Here is a 21,601-nt window from a genome sequence, read left to right as displayed (position 1 = left end):
ACTGAGGGGCACCTGGGTGCCTCTGTTGGTGATGTGTCTGCCTTTGGCTCAGGTCATGTCCTGGGATCAAACCCTACGTCAGGCTCCCTCCTCAGCCAGCAGTCTGTTTGTCCCTTCCCTCTGCCCTGTTTGTGCTCTCTCTCTCTCAAATAAATAAATAAAATCTTTAAAAAAAAACCCAAATTACCTAATTGACATTTGGTGAGTTGTGGTAGTTTGTACTTTCTGAGGAATTGATTCATTTAATCTAAAATTTGAAATTTGTGTGCATAGAGTTGTTCATAGTATTCCTTTACTACCTTTTGGATCTGCAGGACCTGTAGTGATATACCATTTCATTCTTGATGTTAACAAGTTGTCTTCTCTCTTTTTCTGTCAGCCTTGCTAGATATTTGTCAGTTTTACTGGTCTTTTTATGAAATAGATATTTAATTTTCTCTACTATTTCTCTGTTTTCAGTTTCATTGATTTCTGCCTTTGTATTTATTATTTCCTTATGCTTGCTTTGGGTTTATTTTCCTCTTATTTTCTAGCTTCTAGAGATGGAACTTTATATTGTTCGTTTGAGGTTTTTCTTCTCTTTTTTAAAGATTTATTTATTTGAGAGAGAGAGAGAGTGAGAGAAAGAGAGAGAGAGAATCTCAAGCAGACTCCCTGCTGAGTGTGGAGCCTGATGTGGGCTCCATACCATGACACTGAGATCATGACCTGAGCTGAAATCAAGAGTCAGATGCTTAACCTACTGAGCCCAATTAACCAGGTGCCCCTGAAGCTTTTCTTCTTTTAATGTAAGCATTCTATGCTATAAATTTCCTTCAGGTACTTAGCTGTGTCCCACAAAATTTGATAAGTTCTATTTTCATTTTCTTTCAGTTCAATGTATTATTTTTTTACATTTCCCTTGATATTTCCTCTTTGACCCAGAGATTATTTAGAAGTGTGTTGTTTAGTTTCCAAGTCTTTGGAGATTTTCCTGTTATTGATTTCTAGTTTGATTCCATTGTGATTAGAGAATATACTCTACATGATTTCAATTATTTCAAAAATTTTAAGTCTTGTTTTATAGCCCTACATTTTGTTTATCTTGGTATATATTCCATGGATTCTTGAAAAGAATGTGTATTATGCTGTTTTGGGGTCAATTAGATCTTGTTGGTTGATGGTGTTGTTGAGTTCTTATATGTCCTTGCTGATTTTCTGTCTAGTTGCTCTGTCATTTGTTGAGGGAGGGGTGCTGAAGTTTCCAACTATAACTGTGGATTTGTCTATATCCCATTTCATTTCTATTGGTTTTTGTTTCATATATATTTGCAGCTCTGGTTGTTTGGTACACACACATTTAGCACTGCTATGTCTTCTTGGTGGATTGACACTTTCCTTAAAATATAATATCCCTCCCTAGCTTTGGTCATTTTCTCTGTTCTGAAGTCTACTTTATTGAGATATAATTGACATATAACATATTAGTTTCGAGTGTACAACATGGTTCAATATTTGTATATATTGTGAAATGATTACCACAATAAGTCCAGTTAATATCCATCATCACCACACAGTTATAACTTTTTTTCATATGGTAAGAACTTTTAAGAGCTATTCTCTTAAAACTTTCAAAAATAACAGTATTATTAACTATAGTCACCATGCTGTATATTATATCCCCAAGACTTATTTTATAACTGGAAGTCTGCACCTTTTGACCATCTTCACCCCTTTTGCCCACCTCCCCAACCTCTGTCTCTGGCAAACACTAATCTGTTCTTTGTATCTATGAGTTCATTTTGTTTGTTTGTTTTTTAGATTCCACACATAAGTGAGGTCAGACAGTGTTTGTCTTTCTGTTTGGCTTATTTCACTTAGCATAATACCCTTAAGGTCCATCCATGTTGTCACAAATGTCCTTCTTTCTTATGGCTGAATAATATTTCATTATATATGCACACCATGTTTTCCTTATCCATTCATCCACGGATGGACACTTAGGTTGCTTCTATGTCTTGGCTATTGTAAATAATGCTGCAGTAAACTTGGAGTTGCCATATCTTTTCAAATTAGTGTTTTCACTTTGTTTCGATAAATACCCAGAAGTGAAATTCCTGGACCACATGTTAGTTCTATTTTTATTATTTTGAGGAACTGGCATGGTTTTTTAAGTTAATTTCATTCAGATAAATACCCAGAAGTGGAACTCCGTGGACATATGATAGTTGTATTTTTAATTTTTTGGAAGAACTCTACTTTCTTTTGATTAATGTTGGTATAGTATATCCTTTTACATTATTTTATTTTCAACTTACCTATCTAATTATATTTGAAGTTATTTTCTTATGGACAGTATATAGTTGGGTCATGTTTTTTATTCACTCTCTCAATCTCTTTTTTCATTTGTGTATTTGCACCACTTACATTTAATGTAATACTTACGTGGTAAGGCTTAAACTTGTCATTTTGTTCTTGTTTTCTCTTTGTTCGCTCTGTTCTTAATTTCTGGTTTTTTCCTACTTCCCTGTGGGCTTCTTGAATGATTTTAAAATTCCATTTTGATTTATCTATAGTGTTTTTGAGTTATCTCTTTGTATAGTTTTTTTAGTGATTGATCTAAGTATTACATTATATAGAACTTACCAAAGTCTACTGGTTTAAACATTTTACCAGTTCAAGTATAGAAACCTCACCTCCCTTCACATCTCTTTACCCTCTCCCATTTATAATGGTCTTAAGTACTTCCTCTACATACACTAAGAACAGCATTACATGGTGTTATAGTTTTTATTTTGATTGCCAAACATAATTTAGAACACTCAAGAGGACAAGCTAAATTGTATTTACCCATAGGTTTGCTTTCTCCATGTTCTTTCTTCCTTTTTGTTGTTCCAAGATTTCTTTTTTTCTTTCTTTTTCTTTCTTTCTTTCTTTCTTTCTTTCTTTCTTTCTTTCTTTCTCTCTCTCTCTCTCTTTCTTTCTTTCTTTCTTCTTTCTTTCTTTCTTTCTCTTTCTTTCTTTCTTCTTTTTAAATCATTTTCTTTCTGTTTAGAGAATTCCCTTTGGCCATTCTTTTTGGGTCTCTGTTGGTTAAAAATTCCTTTAGTTTTCCTTCATCTGAGTATATCTTGATTTCCTCTTCATTCCTGAGGGATATTTTCACTAGATACAAATTTCCAAGTTGATAGTTCTTTTCTTTCAGTAGCTGAGAAATGTTGTTTCAGTTCCTTATGGCCTCCATGGTTTTTGATATGAAATCTGTCATTTAAATGGGTTTTCTCCTTATAGGTAATGTGTCATTTCTCTGTGGTTGCTTTCAAGGCCTTTTTTTTTTTTTGGTGTTTAATTTTTAGAAGTTTGACTATTATGTGTCTTGCCACGGATTTCTTTGGGTTTATCTTGTTTAGGATTCACTCAGCTTCTTAAATCTGTAGATGTATGGGTTTTGTTTGTTTATTTTGTCCAGTTAGGGACATTATTTCTTCAAATGTTTTCTCAGCCTCACCCTCTTTCTACTCTCCTTCTGAGACTCCAATGACATGAATGTTATAGCCACACATGCCCCTGAGGCTCTGTTCATTTATTTTTTCAGTTTATTTTCTCTTTGCTGTTCAAATTGGGTAATTTCTATTGTTCTATGTTCCATTTCACTGATTGTTATTTCTATAATCCTCATTCTGCTGTTGAGCCCACTCATTAGGGTTTTTATTTCAGTTATTATATTTTTTAGTTCTAAAACTTCCTTTTGTTTCTTCTTTATATCTTCTTTCTTAGCTGACACTCTCCATTTTTTTCATTTGTTTCAAGCATGTCTGTAATTGCTCACTGAGCATTTTTATGAATCTTTAAATCTTTGTCAGATAATTCCAACATCTGTGTCATCTTGGTGTTTGCATCTGTTGATTATCTTTTCACATTCAGTTTGAGAACTTCCTGGTTCTTAGTATGCCAAGTGATTTACAATTGAAACCTGGACATTGGGGTATTATTTATGGGACCGGATCTTATTTAAATCTATGTTTTAGCAAGCCTCCCCAACTCTGCTCCAGTGAAACGAATGGGGGCACTGCCTCATTACTGCCAAGTGGGAGTAGAAGCTCAGGTTCCCCACTCAGCCTCTCCTGACACCTGGTGTGTGTGTGTGTGTGTGTGTGTGTGTGTGTGTGTGTGTGTGAAGTTTTCTTATTATTGCTGGGCAGGGGTAGAAGATCAGATTCCCCACTATGCATCCACTAATACCAACCTCGCTGGGAGAGAGAGGGGAACTTCATTACTGTTCTCCACATGGCTTCCATGTAGATTCCACAGTAGGAGGTGGGCTTATGACCACTGAGTGACAGTGAAAGTCCTGACTGTCCCCTAGACCTTCTTTTCCACCACTCTAGTGAGGAGAATGATGCCTCATCACCACTGGGTGGGGGTGGATGCCCAGGCTCCCCATGTGGTCTCCACTGACACTGTGGGGAGGAATAGTCTAGTGGGGATGGAGGGCCCAGCTCCACACTTGGCCTCCTCTGGCACCACTCAGAGGTGGTATGGGGGAGTGGCCTGGGTTCTTCATTACTACCTAGCAAGGGTGGAAGTCTAGGATCCCACTCAGACTTTGCTCTTGGTGGGAAAGTGAAGCAGCAGGTTTTTCTGTGATATTTAGCTGGAGCAGAGCAGTTATTGCCTGAACAATTTCTGTCTTTCTGGGTTGCCCCTTTCTTGGTTCTTTGGCTAGAAGAGCAGAGTTTGGCTGAACTTTTTTTGTCTGTGCCCATTGTCACTTCCAGTTGCTTGCTTCTTCAGTATCCAGTGAAACCCAGGGAATTCACCATCACATCATTCCTCAGGTCACAAGGTCCCTAACCAGTGTGTCTTCTCTCAACCTTTCAGTGTCTTTTTATGCTTGTTTTAGAACATCCAGGGTTTTAGGTGTTCTTAGCAAAAGAAATAGGGAAGAATACACCTTCCCAGAACATTACTGTTTTTTAAATAAGCTGGTCTTTCCCTTTTACCTTTTCTTCTCAATGGCTGCAGTCAGTAGGGTTTGGTGATGCCAGGGTGCAGATTTCTCAGAGACTTCCCTGTTCAAATCCCTGTAGGATTTGAATGGCTTTGCCTGATGCCTGGTTCTGGTCTCAAGACACCCACTGACTAGAAGCCTGACCAAGTGATAAGGTTCCAGTCTCATGACTTGCCCATTCAATAACATTTCATGTAAGTTCTCTTTTTTCTTCCTGATATCTCTGTGCTCATCCCTCAACCCTTGGGAGCTGCTGAAGCATCCGTGTAAGTGACCAGCCCCCACCCCCCACCATTCTTGCCTTTGGAGGGAAAGTATGGGAATGAGAATAACTGGATAGTAGCACTAAACTACAAATACCTTCAGATTGTCTTGTGCCTTTTTCAGCAGGCTGGCAGCTCTAAAGTGCTTGCCTTGATTATCAGCATTTCCTGAGAGCTGGATAGAGGGGAAGTTGTGGAGGATCTAGCTCTATCTGATGTAGAAACTCCATATACTGAAACTAAAAACTTACCATGGGTACTTGAGTGTTCCCTCCAATCTGCCTCTGAACCCACACTGCTCTCATTCCCTCTTTTCCCAACTCTCTACTTCTCCTTGCCTCTTGGGTGCCCTGTGAGTCACAGAGGGGCAGGGGGTGTGGCCGAGGAGGGTGAAAATCCTTCACTGTGCTTCCCCTTTCACTCTCAGATGCTGCCAGGGTCCCCGAAGAAGGAAGACCGAGGAAACAGGTAAAAATTATTTTGCTCTCTTTCGCATTCAGCAAGCCAGCGTGGAGCAGCTGCTGTATTCCCAGACCCCAGGCACAATTCTGGGGTCTGGGAGTACAGTGGGAAGCCCGCCTCCCTCTTGCCTGTGTTATAACAGCATATAGACCCCTGTCTTTGAGCATGCTCCTGATGGGCTTGATGAGTCTTCTGAGAGTAAAATGGGTCACCAGACGCCCAGGAGGGAGGAATGGACTCAGGGAGGCTGGCTCTGAGATCCTCTAAGGCCCTCAACAGGCCTGTGTTGAGCAGGCCATGGGTCTGGATAGCGTGGCCTTGTCCTGAGCCTTTGTGCCTAATGCCTATTGCTCCCTGCTTCCACGCCCTACCTTGTCTCAGCAGCCTTCCAATTCCAGGCCGGTGGCCGCACTTCTTATGTCCCAGAGACTGCCTGGAGCTGCTTGGGGTGAGCAAGCAGCCCTGCTAAGAAGTGCCCTTTCCCACTCGCCCTGGTGTCCTCAAGCCATTCCCCCATGAGGGTGGCTGGTGGCTGAGGGGGCACCAGGGTCCAGCTACTGGAAGCTCGTCTTTGCCACAGAGAATGGAATCTAGCCTTTGCCACAGCTCTTATGGAAGGAAACCCAAAGGGGACCCACAGCGCATCCCTCAAAACACTGACCTTGCAACCCTGCCAAGTTTTTCATGGGCAATGTAAACTTGGTTCCGTGGCTAGAGAAGTGTGGGCAATGGACTATACTTTAGCCCCCATGTTGGGAGATGTAGGATGCACACACAGCTGATTAAAGGGATCAAAAAGACCCACAGTTAGGAATCTCTTCACCTTTTCAACCCAGCTTTTCTCAAGTGGATGTGGCCCTGAAGACGTTTGTGTGTGTAGCCCTGTTAGCACCTACAGTGTTGGCATCAGTTCTGTCTGGAAAGTCTGCCTCCATTCAGAGCCCTCGCCCCTAACCCAGGCCCGGCCCAGGCCAGCACAGGCACTACTCCTGGGGACAGGCCCTCTTCCCTCTCAGCGAGCAGCCCAGCTGTCCCCACGCTGGGTACTGGACACCCAACAGCATTTGGCATGAGCCACGCAGCCTGAGGAGATAAACAGCCCGAGGGGGTGAGGGGCCCTTGCTGTGTGGGAAATGTTGGCTGAGCAGGTGGGACGGGTGCAGGTCTGTGCTGAGACCGGAGACACACTCTGTCACACATCCTGCTAACTCCAGAGGGACCAGCACAGAGTGGCCCAGCCATGCAAATTGGGACTTAAATTTAACTCTCTGTAAATGTAACTCTATGTAAAATTCTAGTAAGGTGGCAGATAAGCTCACTCATGTGTCAAAGAGAGACAGATGGCTGTGGCTGCAAACTGGGGGCCCTTGGACTGCCTCCAACCTGCAGACAGGTCTGGTTTGGCCAGCACCATGTTTGTTTGTTTGTTTGTTTATGAAAGTGGAACATTCACATGAAAATCTGGCTCCTTACTTCTCTTAAAACAGTGGGAGGTCAGGCAGTGCTAAGCTCTTGCTCCCAACTGGCAGCAATTGCCTGGGGCTGAGAGTGTCATTGCCTTTACCCAAGGCATGACCTCTGTCCCCACCTGGCTGATTTATGTTTTCTTCCCAGCCCCTGGGCTTCTCTGAGTAGGACCCTTGGACCACATTCTCCTAAGTTCTTCCAGACCCCTCTAAATGCTCTCCTGGAATCACACTAATTAGTTTTAGAGTAATTTTGTTCCTGGTCTTTAAAATCAAATTTTGACCATGGCTCTGACCTACATAAAATCCTTCACTAGGTGCCTCAAGGTGAGCTTCAAGCTACCCGGGGCCTGGGATTCAAGGCACCCAGTGGTCTGGTGCCACTCAAAGCCTGAGAGCTGGGCAGGAAGTTTGTAAAATTAGGAATGGATGGATGGATGAATGGAAGGATGGTTGGATGGATGGATGGATGGAAGAGGAAGGAGGTCTAGGAAAAGAGACTGGTTTGCTGTATAGAGTTCTTAGGCTGACAGAATAGCAAGGCATACCCACAAAGGCCCTATGAACATCCAGAATTCACATCCTGCAATGCAACCAGATGTGGTCCTCCTGGGATCAGGGAAGAGGGGCTGGAGCTTGGTGGGTGAGCAAGAAAAGCCATCTGAAAGAAGTAAGTGACCAGATGGCTCAAAGACAAATTCTTCCCGGCCCAGGCTCCTGCCTAGACACAGCACCATGCATCTCCTCGGCCCCTCGCTCCTGCTCCTTGGTAAGGACTGTGGCCTAGGCTTGGGTTCTGGGATGTCTGTGGGAGCTGGAGGAGGAGGAGAGCTCTGGAGCAAAGAGTAAGTTGGGGAGGGTGGGGACAGGCAGGGTGTGTGTGTGTGTACACTGCTCTCTTTGTGTACCTTCTTCTCTCCATCTTCAGAAGGGATTCTTTATTCATTTGAAAGCTCTTTATGTCCCTCAATAATGCTTTTTGATCACTGTGGTGGGTTCCAGAATACTTGGCCTTCTCTGACTCAGCTGAATGGAAGTTTGAGCGGCCCCACACTCTCTACAGCTGGGACGGGGCCTGTGTCTGGATTCCCTGTCAATACAAAATTCCAAGGCTTTCAGAGGCGCTGGAAAACCTGACCTTGTACAGCAACTATGAATATGATGATGTCACCAAGAACTTCAAGGGTTTCATTCTCTATGAGGACAGAAAGCCTTGGAATTACACTTTTCACCCGAAGAGAGTTCAGATCCTGGGAGACCGAAGCTCCAACTGCACCATCTTCATCAACCCTGTGCTTGAACAAGACAATGGCCATCTGGGGCTGAGGTTGATAACGAAGACTGACAGATGGATGGAGAAAATAGACCTCAACGTCTCTAGTAAGGCCCTGGGGGATGGGGTCCTCTGCCTCATTTTCGGGCAAGGAGGGAGGTGGGAAACACCCAACTGCTGGGACAGGGGTTGCAAACCAGGCTGCCTGTAGAGGCCAGGGAGGAGGTGCCAGTAAGTGACCAGCGCAGCACAAGATAATGGGGCCCGCAGCCCGAGTACTTGTCTCTCCTCAAGCATGGCACCTGCCCCTCAGCTCCCACCCATGCTGGAACCTGGGTTCCAGGTTGCCTGATTTTTCTTTCTTCTTTCTTTCTTTCTTTCTTTCTTTCTTTCTTTCTTTCTTTTTCTTCTTTCTTCTTCTTTCTTTTTTTAAAGATGTTATTTATTTATTAGAGAGAGAGACAGCACAAGCAGGGGGAATGGCAGGCAGAGGGAGAAGGAGAAGCAGGCTTCCCACTGAGCAGGGAACCTGATGAGGGGCTCGATCCCAGGACCCTGGGATCATGACCTGAGCGGAAGACAGATGCTTTAGCCGACTGAGCCATCCAGGCGCACCGGGTTGCCTGGTTTTTCAAGAGAAGATGGAAACCTCTGATTTGAGTGAAATCTCCCAATGCCTTAATCTTGGCGATTAATTCTAATTAGGCCTCCATGTCTAAAAGAGACACAGGTAGGGGGCGAATGAAACCTAGGCCTGGGACCTCCACCCCAGAGCCTGTTTCTTCAGTGCGGGGATTGGAAGCATCTAAGCTAAGCAGCCCTATACTGCGATGAGAGATGTGGCCTCAGACCTGCTGTCCTAGGGTGGCCCAGCCCCGGAGATCCCTAAAGGGCCATGCTAGAGGGCTCCCAGCATTGAGGGCATTACAAATGCAGGTTTGTCATCAAAGCCAAGAAAGGCATGGTGCCCTAACCTGGTAAAATTCCCTTGGGATGGGGTAGTGATCTTGAAAATGTTTAGAGAGCAAACATCAGAGAAGGAGAACTAGGTGAGTATAAAATATAAAATAGGATTCCTAAGGGGCATCAGCACTCACAAGACCTTTTAGAGAGTGTTTCGGCAGAGCAAAAGTGATTCAAACCCGAGAAAGGCAGGCCCAGAGAGAGATGGAAGGGACCAGCAAGGGGCTCCCGAGGGGTTGTTTGGGGGCGGGGCGTCTATAGCCAGGTGTGAGGGGCTGGCACACAGGCCCCTGGTCTCCCAGGCCTCCAGCTTGGCCCCTACTCTTTTGCAGAGACGCCCCTTTCACCGCACATTCGGCTCCCTCCAGAAATCCGGGAGTCCAAGGAAGTCACTCTGACCTGCTTGCTGAATTTCTCCTGCCCTGGGTATCAGATCCGGCTGCAGTGGTCCCTGGAGGAGCCTGGCATCACCTTGACCAACCTGACCACCCTGACCACCAAGACCGTCTCCACCCAGAGCAAGCTCACCTTCCAGCCGCATTGGACGCACCACGGCAGGAACCTGACCTGCCAGCTCTGGGATCACAAAGCAGAGCGGATCGTCTCCGAGGAGACGGTGCTGCTGGATGTAAAGCGTGAGTGTCCCCCAGCGCCCCCAGGGGAAGGACCAGGGTCTTGTCTCTTCTCCCCAAGCCCTCAGAGCGCACCAAAGGTAGCGGGCATCTACATGGAAGGAAGGCCCGTGGACACCGACGGCTGGGAAAGGTCCAGCCAGGGCTGCGTCCCTCCCCCTCCCCTGTGGCCAGCCCCGCTGTTTCAGGGAGCAGTTTCAATTTAGCATCTGCTTTGGTCCCAGAGAATAACGTAATTTAATATCCTTCAGCCATGATGTGAATTTAAGATCATGTGGTTAGGGTTTTTTTTTTATTCCCCTGGGTGGGGGCCACGGGGTAAGAAATGTTTTCACATCATTGTTTGTGCCTTTCATTCATTCAATAAATAATTCCTACAAGCTTCCTAGGAGCCAGGCCTGTTCTCGCCCACTGAGGAGCTAGCCCTGCAGTTGGGGAAGACAAACAATGACTGGATTAACAAAGAAATACGGAACTTAAGGGCAGGCAGTGGTCAGGGTATTAGGAGGAAGTAAAGCCGGGCTGGGACGGAGGGCTTGGGGGGGGGGCGGATGGAGGCTTCTCTGAAGATGGTGAACTGGAGCGAAGGGAAAGATTGAAGCAGGCAGCTATTTGCTGGAAGATCCCAGGAAGAGAAAAGGCCTGGGGGTAGGAGCTTGGTGCGCCTGCGCCAGAGCAAGGGGCCTGAGAGCCTCAGCCCTGTGTCCGAGGGGCCCGATGGTAGGAAAGGAGGGCCGAGGCCAGACCTTGTGGGCGGCAGCAGGGTTTTGGATTTTATTCTGGGTGTGGAATCCCCTGAACGGTTTCAAGCAGGGGAGTGGCAAAGTCTGATTGATGGTATCAGGAAGACAGCTGACTGCTGGTGGAGACCAGAACTCTGGGAACGGGTGGGGGGTGGTGCGCAGAGCAGAGAGACAGGTGAGGAGTCCGTGACCATCACCGGGGTGCTTGAACCAGCCCATCTTTGTTGACAAGGGGGACAGCAAGTGGCTGTCCACACTCACTCACTATGTGTAGGCTGCTGCTTTATCTGAATCAAAAGCCCTGCAACGTCCCCCCATGTGACACCCCCTGAGAAGTCCCTACCCCCTCTCCCACTGCCCCTCTGCTCCTCTAGATGTCCCGAAGTTGAAGATTGAGGTCAGTCCCGAAGGAGCCAATGTAACAGAGGGAGAGTCTGTGACCATGATGTGCCAGGTCATCAGCAGCAACCCAGAGTCCCGGAGTATATCCTGGTTCAAGGATGGGACCCGGCTGAGGGAGCAGGAGACAACCACGCTAACTCTGTCCACTGTGACCAGGACGATGAGTGGAAAGTACCAGTGTGAGGCCTTCAATGATCTAGGTTCAGGATGGTCGGATGAAGTGGTCCTCCAAGTGTATTGTGAGCCTCCCGGGAGCTGGGGGGGGGGGCAGGCAGGGAGTTAGCAAGGGGTGGAACCAGAGGCCTTTGCTCACCTCCCTCTCCTGCCTCTGCACCTTTTTCCAGATGCTCCAGAACCTTCCAGGGTTGAGATCCTCTCCTCGCCAGCTAAGGAGGGAAATAAAGTAGAGATGACTTGTATGTCAGTGGCCAACCCTCCCCCAACCAATTACACCTGGTATCACAATGAGATAGAAGTGCCGGGAAGGACAAGCAAGACCTTCCAGATACTGGAGGTCCTCCTTGAGCATGCTGGGAATTATTCTTGCTTGGCAGAAAACAGACTTGGTCTTGGACAAATTGGCCAGAAGACTGAGTTAGACGTCCAGTGTGAGTAGTCACAGGGCCTCTGGGTTCTAGCGGGAGGAGGAGGCAGGCAGACCGGGCTCAGGAGATTCCTGGGTCCTAGCACGGACGGCAAGTAGAGGGGCCTCCCAACATGTACGTTCCTCAGGCGGGTGCGTTGCTGCTATTCCCAGTTGTACACTCAGCACCAGGACAGGGTCTGGCTCGTGGTGGGTGCTCAGTAGATGTTTGTTGAATGAATGAACAGCAGGATGCCAGAGCCCCGTGAGGGACACGGAGAACTTGGTGTCACTAGACAGTGGCAGAGTCCCAGAAGGGGGCCTGAAGTTTTCGAAGAGAGCTGGGGCAAAACACCTCACTGCCTCTCCATCAGAGGTTGGACCCTGTTTAACACAGTGAATCTTGTCCATCTGTCAAGCCCAGGACAAAGAGAATCCCTCGGTTTGAGCCTTGGACCCTGGGATGTCCGAGTCTGAGCCAGAGGCTCTGATGGGGATCACTGAGCTCTCAGCCTATCCGGCTCCCATTCTATGCTTGAGCTCTGCTCTGACCTGCCGCCTCATCCTGCCTCAAACCACAGCCAGGTTCCGGTCCTCGCACAGATGCGAGAAGAAAGCACCAGCCTTCCTTTGGTTAATTTAGGAATTGTGTGAACGCAGGGGATAGGCTGGGGCAGGGGGAGGGGGGTGGAGGAGGAGGCACTGGGAAAGGTAGTCTGGACAGCTGCCTTTCCCTCGCCCATCTGCCTGGTTTCCTCCCAGATGCCCCCAAGGAGGTCACCACGGTGATTCAAAACCCCATGCGGATTCGAGAAGGAGACACTGTGACCCTGTCCTGTAACTACAGTTCCAGTAATCCCAGAGTTACCCGATATGAATGGGACTTCCAAGGTTTCCGGAGGGAAGATTCACCCGGGGTGCTGATAATTCAAAAAGTTGCCTGGGACACCATGCCAATCACCTGTGCAGCCTGTAACCAGTGGTGTTCGTGGGCTCCCTCTGTCAACCTGGATGTCCAGCGTGAGTGGCCGGGCAAGGGGATCCAAGAGGTAGCCCAGCTGGGATATGGGCTCTCAGGGTGAGGGGACTGGGGCCTGGGCTGGAACCTTCACAAAGAATTGAAGGCTGAGAGTCTGGTCTTGGGCCCAAGGGGAGAGGAAGTCATGGGGACAGGAAGGGGGAAAGGGACCCAAGAGGTCAGCCTGAGGCCCTTGCTCTCCAGATGCCCCCAAGGATGTCAGGATCCTGCAGATCAGCCCCTCTTCTGAGATTCACTCCGGGCACCGAGTCCTCCTTGGATGTAACTTCTCAAGTAGCCGACCCAGAGACGTCCACTTCTTCTGGAAGAAAAATGGAATCTTTCTGAAGGAAGGAAAAGAACTGGGCTTTGACTCCATCTCTCCAGAAGATGCTGGCAGTTACAACTGCTTCGTCAAGAACTCCATAGGACAGACCATGTCTGAGGCCAGGATGCTCCGGGTGCTGTGTGAGTGGCTGGAGCTGGAGACAGACAGAAGCGCCCGTGACCAGCTGCCTGGATTCTGATTTTGCTTCTCCTTATAGATGCACCCAGGAAGCTGCGTGTGGCCATCAGCCCAAAGGAGCAAGTGATGGAGGGGAAGAAGGCAGTCCTGACATGTGAGAGCGATGCCAACCCTCCCATCTTCCAGTACACCTGGTTTGACTGGAATAACCAAAACCTCCACCATTATGATCAGATGCTGCGCCTGGATCCCGTGAAGATCCAGCACTCAGGCGCCTATTGGTGCGAGGCGGCCAACCAGCTGGGCAGGGCCCAGTCGCCCCCCAGCACCCTCACCGTCTACTGTAAGGCCCCTCCCTTCTTCTTTTCTGAACCCCCCTTCTCCTTCCCTCCCTCCCTCCCCTGTCCTGTGGGGCAGCCCAGCCAGTCACTCCCAGCCACAGTGCCTGCTCCGTCTTCCTCCTTCTCGCAGTCTCTCCTGACTCTCCAGGAAGGTTCCGTCTCAGGCTGCCCCGGTCTGCCAGACAGCCTGAGCTCTTTCTGGGTCCCTCTCTGTCTCTCTCTGTCTCACCCTTGACAGGCCGCTTATCTTTCTCTTTGGAGATTTCAGTATTTTTTTTTTAAGACAAGGTAAAATCCAATAGCACAAAAAGGTAAATAGTAGAAAGGCCCCTCTCCTTTCTTCCTGAGGACTCTAGCCCCTCCCAGAAGGCCTTCACTACTGGCAGCTGGTTGCATCTCCGTACAGGGCTGTTCTGCCCGCGCACAATACGCTAAGGAGGTCTATGTCTACACACCATTCGTCACGCAAATCGTGGGAGAGCTCACACGTTGTCCTGGGCGTTCTTTCCCCCACGTAACAATACCATGCAGAGACTGTTCTATGTCCGTGCGCGCACAGGCTCTCTGAAGAGTCTGGACACAATAGGGAGGTTGTCTAATTGATTTATTACACTTTTTCAGACTAAACTTGGAGCCTTGCCTTTAGATTTAGGGGATCGTGGCCGGCAAAACTGGATGCCTGAACGTGTTATTTGGAAATGCAACATATTGTATAAAAACCTATGCCTCGGGTCTCCACTTTGCAGACACCCCGGAGACCTGTCTCTTTCCCTCAGGGCAGCATTGTCGTTGTCTCCCCGTGCACAGAAGCGGCAAACCCTATCTACCCCACGCCTTCCCCACAGCCCTGTGCTGTCTCCGGCTCTGGTCCCCCTGAAGGACAGCTGCAGGATAAATTCCTACAGGGAATTGCTGCTTCGAAGGACAAGTGATTTTAAGTTCTGATAAGTATGGCCAAGCGGCCGCTAGAGAAGTCATAGCTTTGACTGCGTGTCCTGTGTGTGCCTGTGTGTGTCACTTCCCTCAGAGTTAGCCCTTTCCCCCCAACGGAGGGCCCGCGGGCGGGGGCCGGCCTCTCCCCTTCTCTGCATCACGGCCTTACTTGTGGAGGAGAAGTGGCCCAGGCAAGGACAGAAGTTGAGGATGCTTCCCGGGTGAATGCTGCAAGGCAGAGCTGGCTGTGACCCGAAAGAGGCAGTATCCCCAACTCATGGTCACTCCTTCCCCCACCAGACAGCCCGGAGACCATCGGCAGGCGAGTGGCCGTGGGAGTGGGTTTCTGCCTGGCCACCCTCCTCCTGGTGTTCTGGGGAGTCAAGCTTCAGCGAAGGTGAGCTCCCCCAAGGCCCACACCCCGGGCTCTCCCTGATTCCTTCCCCAGAGTGACTCTGGCTGGCCATCCTGGAGCCCTCACATGACCACTGTACAGGGTCCTGTTCCCACTTCCCTGGTCCTCACGGGAGCGGGGCTTTATTTCTTAGCTGGAAGAGGATACGAAGCCAGCAGGGGCTCCAGGAAAGTTCCAGTGGGCAGAGCTTCTTTGTGAGGAAGCAAAAGGTAAGGTATGGAGAAAGATGACCCGGGGGGCAGACACAGAAGTCAAGGGGAGACAAAGGGCAGGGGGGCTGCAAAGAGCACTGTGGGGAGGTCTGGGGGTCAGAGACCAGGCGCAGGGGACTCAGGTGGAGAAAGGAGTGGCAAGAACTGAGGCCTTGTCTCTCTCCCAGGTTAGAAGGGCCCCGCTCTCCGAAGACCCCCACTCCCTGGGGTGCTACAATCCGGTGATGGAAGATGCCATCAGTTACGCCACTTTGCGCTTTCCTCTTGGCGAGACTGACACACCAAGACCTGGGTACTGAGTGAGGGTCCCGGGAGGGTGACATGTGCACCAGGGGAGGGCTGTGGGAGGAATGGCTCATGTCCCACCTGCCCTCTTTGTGGCAGGCCCATGAGCCAGGCTCTGCTCTGGGGTGCTCTCGGGGTCTAGGGGAGTTGGAAATAGGAAGAGAGTTCACACAAAAGGCTTCATCTGCGGCCATTCATCTACCCTTCCTCAGAGATGCAGGGACCCTGGAGACAGAGGGACCTTCTCCAAACAGGGACGACACGGTCACTTACTCTGTCTTGCAGAAGCGTCGAGTGGTAAGGGGGCAGGGCCATGGAAGGTAGGGGTGTGGGGGACCTGGCTTTAGCTGTGAGTCCCAGAGGGGAAGGACTTGGTGGCCTCCGTGGTGGCAAGGGCTGTTCGGGTGGGGGTTGCTCAGACACAGGTGCGGTCGGAGCCAGGGCAGCTCTCCTAGTCTGAGATGCTGACTGCAGCCAGTGCGGGGACAAGAGGACTCCTGCTCCGGCTCTTGGACCCCCGGGAGGAGCCAGGGAGGGAACAGGCAGGGAACGCAGACTGGAAGGCCAGGGGCCATGAGGCCCACATCACACAACGTGGCTTTCTCAGGGCGACTATGAGAACGTGCTTCCGGCCAGTCCAGAAGATGAGGGGATACATTACTCGGAGCTGGTTCATCTTGGGGTGGGGGAGCGGCCTCCAGCCCAGGATGCGGTGGAATACGTGACCCTCAAGCACTGACCGGCCTAACCCCCTGGAGCAGAGGCACCGGGCGAGGGACTGCGGGGGCTGGCGGGTCGCGGAGCTTGCCCAGCCCCTGCTGCTCGCTCAGCTGCAAAGCCACACAGTCTCCCCTCCACATCCATGCACACACACACACACAAGCACACACACGCACACCATCCCTGAAGCCCCAGTCGGGGCACAGAACTTCGAATGTGGCCCAGAGATAGCCTTCCTTCTCAGCACTGGTAAGCCTGACCTTCCCAAAGGCCTGCTCCCCGTCCGCTCTCCTTCTCACTGGGAAAGGCGTCTAAACACCAACCCAGCAACTCACACATCCCCCTACCCCTCCCTGGCACCTGCCACTGCTCACCAGCTCTCAAACCCTGTTCCCAGCAGGCCAGCGCCCCATCTTGTTACTGTATTTTTTTTTCTTTCCCCCTCCATCCCTTTGGCTCCCTCACCCCTGCTCTGAAAGCCCCACGCACTCGTCCTGTGCCTAATTTCTGCCTCTGGAGCAAAGCGCAGGGAGAGAGGGGCTGTCCTGCGCTGGGTTCTCCTCCACTCGTCAGCGAGGGGAATATTCCATTGTTGCTGCTGCCCCTCCCCTCGGGGGTCTTGTGGGCTGAGACACACTGGTGTGGACAGACGTGTAGCACACACAGAGCTGCACAATAAAAATGGCTCAGATATCATTTCAAAGAACCTGTGAACGATTTCCAGCCTGGGGTCAGAGTGAGAACGGGGGGTGGGGGGGAGGATTTAGGAGGGCCCCGTGGGGCTTGGGGAGAAGGGAAAGGGTTTGGGGCAACCTCAAGATCAAAGCCGCAGACTGGGGAGCCCGTTGTCTTGTTGCAAAGGGTGCACTGGCCCTACAGGCAGACCAGCAGAAGTCTGAGTCCTGACCCTTCTGCCAACGAGCTCAGTGATCTGCTAAGGAGCTCACCAGCTCATCTGAGCCTTAGTTTCTTCATCGGAAAAATGGGAGTGCCACCACCTGTGGTGCAGTCGGCTCAAAATAGGAAGTGGGGGACAGTCATATACATGCTGGAGTCACATTATCAGAAACCTGGCACAACAGCCAAAAATCCCTAAAAACCAGATGGCCACCTTGTTGGCCTCTCTTGAAGAATGGAAGAAGGGGAAGCCGATTCGTCACTCCCAGCTGTTCTCAAAAGTCCCGCTGCCAAGTTCGGTCACAACCCACAGTTGCCCAAGAACTTCTCGAAAGCCGACTGCCTTGAGAAACCTCACTGCTTTCCTCTCACCTACTGTCACCATCGCCCATTCCCTGCCACGTTGGCTAATTCAGACTTTCCAGTTAGGTCCTCCCAGCTTCCCCTCCACGTTTCAGGTTTGACCTTTCTCCACCTATTCTTAGAAGCAGAAACACGTGGTTAATACATCAGCAAGGGGATACAAGTTCCTGGTCCATGGTGGGCGCTGCACAAATTCCACTTCCTTCCCTGCCCTCCCTTCCCATCTGCTCAATACTAGAATTTGCTCTCTGAGAAGACGACGTTCTGGTCACCCTTGGAATTAGGCCAGGGCGAGGCACTCATTTCCCCACTAATCCACTTTGTCCCCAGTGTGAAGCCAGCATTTCCGGAGGAAGGGGGGATGGCAAGAACTGTCTCAGGGAGAGGGTAAGTGTTTGGGCTTTCTGTCTCAAGAATGAGGTCCAGGATCACTCACCCATTCAATTGTTTATTCAGCAAACATTTGCCAAGCACCCGTCAATGCATCCAGTATAGAGCAATTGTTGGGGTGCAAACAAGAAACGACATCGTCCTTATTTTGGGGATCTCTAGTCTAGGGTGCCCAAAAGGTTTTAGGACAGGGGCCCCTGAAAGGAGCTGAAGACAGCCCTGAACCTGGTGAGGCCTGGCCTGGGCTCCCTGGCAACCAACGGGAGCCCTGCCATCCTGTCCGAGCCCAGCTGCCGACATTAACCTACTTCGTGACCAATTGACCGAGAGATGTGGCTGTCAACAGGCCAACAGAGTTCAGACAACTCTGCAGCCAGGGCCTCCAGAATCTAGGCAGCCTTCCACACAGCCCTGGACCTCACTGTCCTCTCAGGGCCCTGACAACCAGTCAGTCATCCACTCAATTACTGAGCCCCTACTATGGAAGCAACAAGCAGTGGACAAAGCAGGCAGAAATCTTGGGCCTCGCTGACCAATATTCTAGCAGAGGGGCCAGCAAATCTGATATCACAGGTTCATGAGCGCTAGGAATAAACACAATGCGAGATCAAGACGGACTGGAACAGGGGAGGGGCCCGTTTGGAGAAGGTTCGAGGAAGGCCCTCGGCTAAGGTGACACTGGGCAGAGACCTAAACCGCCAGAGGCGTGGGGCCAAGCAGGGGTCTTGAAGATCCAGCATCTCTCTCCCTTCACGCCCTGCTTTCCTCCTCTTCCAAACGCTTGTTATGGGAGGTGAAATGGCCCTCCTTTTGGTTTTTCCTCAGTTCTGCCAATTTCCCAAAGATAAAATACTAAACAACAGATGGCAAGTTCCTCCACATCCCAAGGGAGGCCCTGGACGACATATGTAGGACGGGGAAGGGAGGCAAACAAGAATCAGTTCAGCGGCTGAAGTGGAAAAAGGGGACCCAATCATTTCTTTGGAGGCAATGGTTGATATGCTGAGAATCCCACGCTGCCTCCACCGGAAGCCTGGTGAGAAGCACTTCCAGGAAACCACTAACGAAGCTTGTTCTAGGTGACTTAGAATTTGGGACAATGTGGCGGCCTGATGACCAACACACACACACACACCCAAAAATGGAGATGTCTGAAGTCCAGAGAGAGGCTGTGTTGTCTGAGGCAGAGACAGGCAGACAGAGAGACACAGGCATAGTCAGAGACAGAGAGATAGAATCACAAAGACAGCCTGTGGCCATTTTAAATCTCACTTAGAAGGTCTTCCTAGAAGGGCAGGGTGACCCCGGCAGGGAAGTAAACAGCTAAATTCTCAGAGGCTGAGAAGAAATCTAAGTGGCCAGCTGGAGACTCGCACCATCTGTGCCTTAGTGAGAGCTGCCCAGGGTCCCTCCAGGTGCCCCAGAGAGAGCACCACCAAATGGGACCCGTCCCTTGTCTGTCCTCCTCCCCACTCCTGCCAGCACCAGAAGGAAAGGTCAGAAACTACTGTCATTGAGTCAGAGGGGAGAGGAGAGGGAAAACCTTCTCCTCGCAAAACGTGCCCACAGCCCGTCACAGAGGCGACACCTCGAAATGATGTGTCACCATCATATCAGTCACCAAATGGACGTGGTGTGGGCCACCAAAGTTTGTTATCTATGAGGGAGCATATAAGGCCTGGGCCTGCCCATGGACTCATCCAGGAGGAAAGAAGACAGCGCCCAGAGCAGGTCTGAGGAGGCTGGGGTGGAGTGGGGTGGGATTGAGCAGGGTTCTGGTCGTACCCCAACAAGCCTGCTCCTTTAAGGGACTAGCTACACACTCCTCACGTTGCCTAGGAAAAAGCCCTCGGTGCTGCCCCGTCCCCTTCCTGTGTTTGCATCATCTGTTTGGACCCTCACCTCCTGGCCTCAGCTCCTGCTCGAGATGCCCCATTAGCTGCTCGCCCAGGCTGCTCGTGCCTCAGGCTAATGGCCCTGCCACCCCGCCCTCGTCTCCCTTCCGGCTCACTGCCCATCCTGGACACCCTCCGTCAGCCCAGCCAGGGGGACTCCTGCACCTCAGAGACATCTGGCAGCTCTGAGAGGTGAGTCCCTCTTTCTGTGGCTCCTCTCTCCATGGCGATTATTCCCCCAGACTCCCTAATTCACCTGCCTAGGGTGCCCTCTGAAGTTGGCTAAGGTCATTCCCTATGGCAGTGATGGGACCTGGCGTACCCTTGGGCTCTGCCCTGGCACCCCCCTTCGCCTGCCCTTGGCCACAGCCTCCACCTCACCCAAATCCTGACATCTCCCCCAACCCCCCAGCTAGGAGTTGCCACCAACCCTCCCCCAGCTGCTATGCAGGCTCTCCGCTGTCCCTGCTGGGGGGAGGGGTGCAGCTGCTTCCCTTCCCAGGGAACTGGGGGAGGGGAGTGGACGCAGGACTCTAACTTCCAGTCCTAGGAAAAACACACACACCATGGGGCCCAACTCTGTGCTAATCTTCTACCCTTTCTCTCCCCAGTCTCAGAAATCAGGAGGCCTTTCCTCTGACGGGACGTGCACACTTCCGTTGTGTTTTAAGAGAGGCTATGGTGGAAAGAAAGCAGAGGACTGAGGGCTAGCGGTCCTCACTTCGAACCCGGACTCACCGGCTCACTGGCACCACCTCCATCGTGGGCCTTTCTGGTTGAGATTGTTGGTATCTCACTAGATGGCTTCAAATACCCTGAGCAGTCTGTGATCCCAGAAGCCCCTGACCCCCAGCCCCACCCCACCACAAGCCGATCCAAGGGTGGGGAGCAAGTGGCGCTCAGAAGCGTGGAGGCCAACCCTGGCCCCATGGACCTGCCCCCGCAGCTCTCCTTTGCCCTCTACGCGGCCGCCTTTGCGCTGGGCTTCCCGCTCAATGCCCTGGCCATTAGGGGCGCCGTGTCCCACGCCCGGCTCCGCCTCACCCCCAGCCTTGTCTATGCCCTCCACCTGGGCTGCTCTGACCTCCTGCTGGCAGCCTCTCTGCCCCTGAAGGCGGTGGAGGCCCTGGCCTCGGGCGCCTGGCCTCTGCCGGCCCCACTCTGTCCTGCCTTTGCCCTGGCCCACTTTGCTCCGCTCTATGCCGGCGGGGGCTTCCTGGCTGCCCTGAGCGTAGGCCGCTACCTAGGGGCTGCCTTCCCCTTGGGCTACCAAGTGGCCCGGAGGCCACGCTATTCCTGGGGGGTGTGCGCGGCCATATGGGCCCTTGTCCTCTGTCACCTGGGGCTGGTCTTTGGGTTGGAGGCTCCGGGAGGCTGGATGGACAATACCACCAGCTCTCTGGGCATCAACACGCCAGTCAATGGCTCTCCGGTCTGCCTGGAAGCCTGGGACCCAGCCTCAGCGGGCCCTGCTCGCCTCAGCCTCTCTCTCCTGCTCTTCTTCCTGCCCCTGAGCATTACAGCCTTCTGCTACGTGGGCTGCCTTCGGGCACTGGTCCGCTCAGGCCTGAGCCACCGACGGAAGCTAAAGGCAGCCTGGGTGGCCGGTGGGGCTCTGCTCACACTGCTGCTCTGCTTAGGACCTTACAATGCCTCCAACGTGGCTGGCTTCCTGCGCCCCGACATGGGAGGCTGCTGGCGGAAACTGGGGCTCATCACAGGGGCTTGGAGTGTGGTGCTCAACCCACTGGTGACTGGCTACTTGGGAGGGGGTACTGGGCGGGTGACAAGTGTGGCAAGAACGAAAGGAGGGACATCCTAGAAGTAGGGGCCACCGCTGGGGAGAAGGGACATGGAGCAGGAGAGCGTGGCTGCTTGTCCGGACCCCT

The 21,601-nt window shown here is 51.1% G+C and overlaps 2 protein-coding genes across 4 annotated transcripts; both read left to right on the top strand.

Annotated features, from left to right (window-relative positions):
- Nucleotides 1-5,649: 5,649 nt before the first annotated feature.
- Nucleotides 5,650-16,870, top strand: CD22 (CD22 molecule). Of its 3 annotated transcripts, XM_002920903.4 has the most exons (14): nucleotides 5,650-5,721; nucleotides 7,895-7,950; nucleotides 8,184-8,561; nucleotides 9,750-10,052; nucleotides 11,167-11,433; nucleotides 11,539-11,802; nucleotides 12,540-12,797; nucleotides 13,000-13,263; nucleotides 13,341-13,604; nucleotides 14,836-14,932; nucleotides 15,084-15,159; nucleotides 15,330-15,454; nucleotides 15,660-15,744; nucleotides 16,055-16,870. In XM_002920903.4, exons 1-14 carry the CDS (start codon nucleotides 5,681-5,683, stop codon nucleotides 16,184-16,186), a joined length of 2,610 nt encoding a protein of 869 aa, XP_002920949.2. In that variant the 5' UTR covers nucleotides 5,650-5,680; the 3' UTR covers nucleotides 16,187-16,870. The 3 variants fall into 3 exon arrangements, with proteins under 3 accessions (XP_002920949.2, XP_011225368.1, XP_011225369.1); XM_011227067.3 differs by lacking the exon at nucleotides 7,895-7,950 and having other exon boundaries at nucleotides 5,666-5,721; XM_011227066.3 differs by lacking the exons at nucleotides 11,167-11,433; nucleotides 11,539-11,802.
- A 13-nt stretch (nucleotides 16,871-16,883) lies between these two features.
- On the top strand, nucleotides 16,884-21,556 carry FFAR1 (free fatty acid receptor 1). Its single transcript, XM_002920888.2, has 2 exons — nucleotides 16,884-19,904; nucleotides 20,324-21,556. Exon 2 carries the CDS (start codon nucleotides 20,641-20,643, stop codon nucleotides 21,532-21,534), a length of 894 nt encoding a protein of 297 aa, XP_002920934.1. The 5' UTR covers nucleotides 16,884-19,904; nucleotides 20,324-20,640; the 3' UTR covers nucleotides 21,535-21,556.
- Nucleotides 21,557-21,601: the final 45 nt, after the last annotated feature.

This window comes from Ailuropoda melanoleuca, chromosome 12 (assembly GCF_002007445.2).
Source record: "Ailuropoda melanoleuca isolate Jingjing chromosome 12, ASM200744v2, whole genome shotgun sequence".
NCBI lineage: Eukaryota > Metazoa > Chordata > Mammalia > Carnivora > Ursidae > Ailuropoda > Ailuropoda melanoleuca.
This window is presented reverse-complemented; position numbering and strand designations above follow the sequence as displayed.

Bases quoted from the DNA above. Each gene is read 5' to 3' on its own strand.
- FFAR1 (XM_002920888.2), top strand. From the start codon at position 20,641: ATGGACCTGCCCCCGCAGCTCTCCTTTGCCCTCTACGCGGCCGCCTTT.
- CD22 (XM_002920903.4), top strand. From the start codon at position 5,681: ATGCTGCCAGGGTCCCCGAAGAAGGAAGACCGAGGAAACAG. The intron at 8,562-9,749 runs GTAAGGCCCTGG...ACTCTTTTGCAG, and splicing joins AATAGACCTCAACGTCTCTA to AGACGCCCCTTTCACCGCAC. The intron at 13,605-14,835 runs GTAAGGCCCCTC...TTCCCCCACCAG, and splicing joins CAGCACCCTCACCGTCTACT to ACAGCCCGGAGACCATCGGC.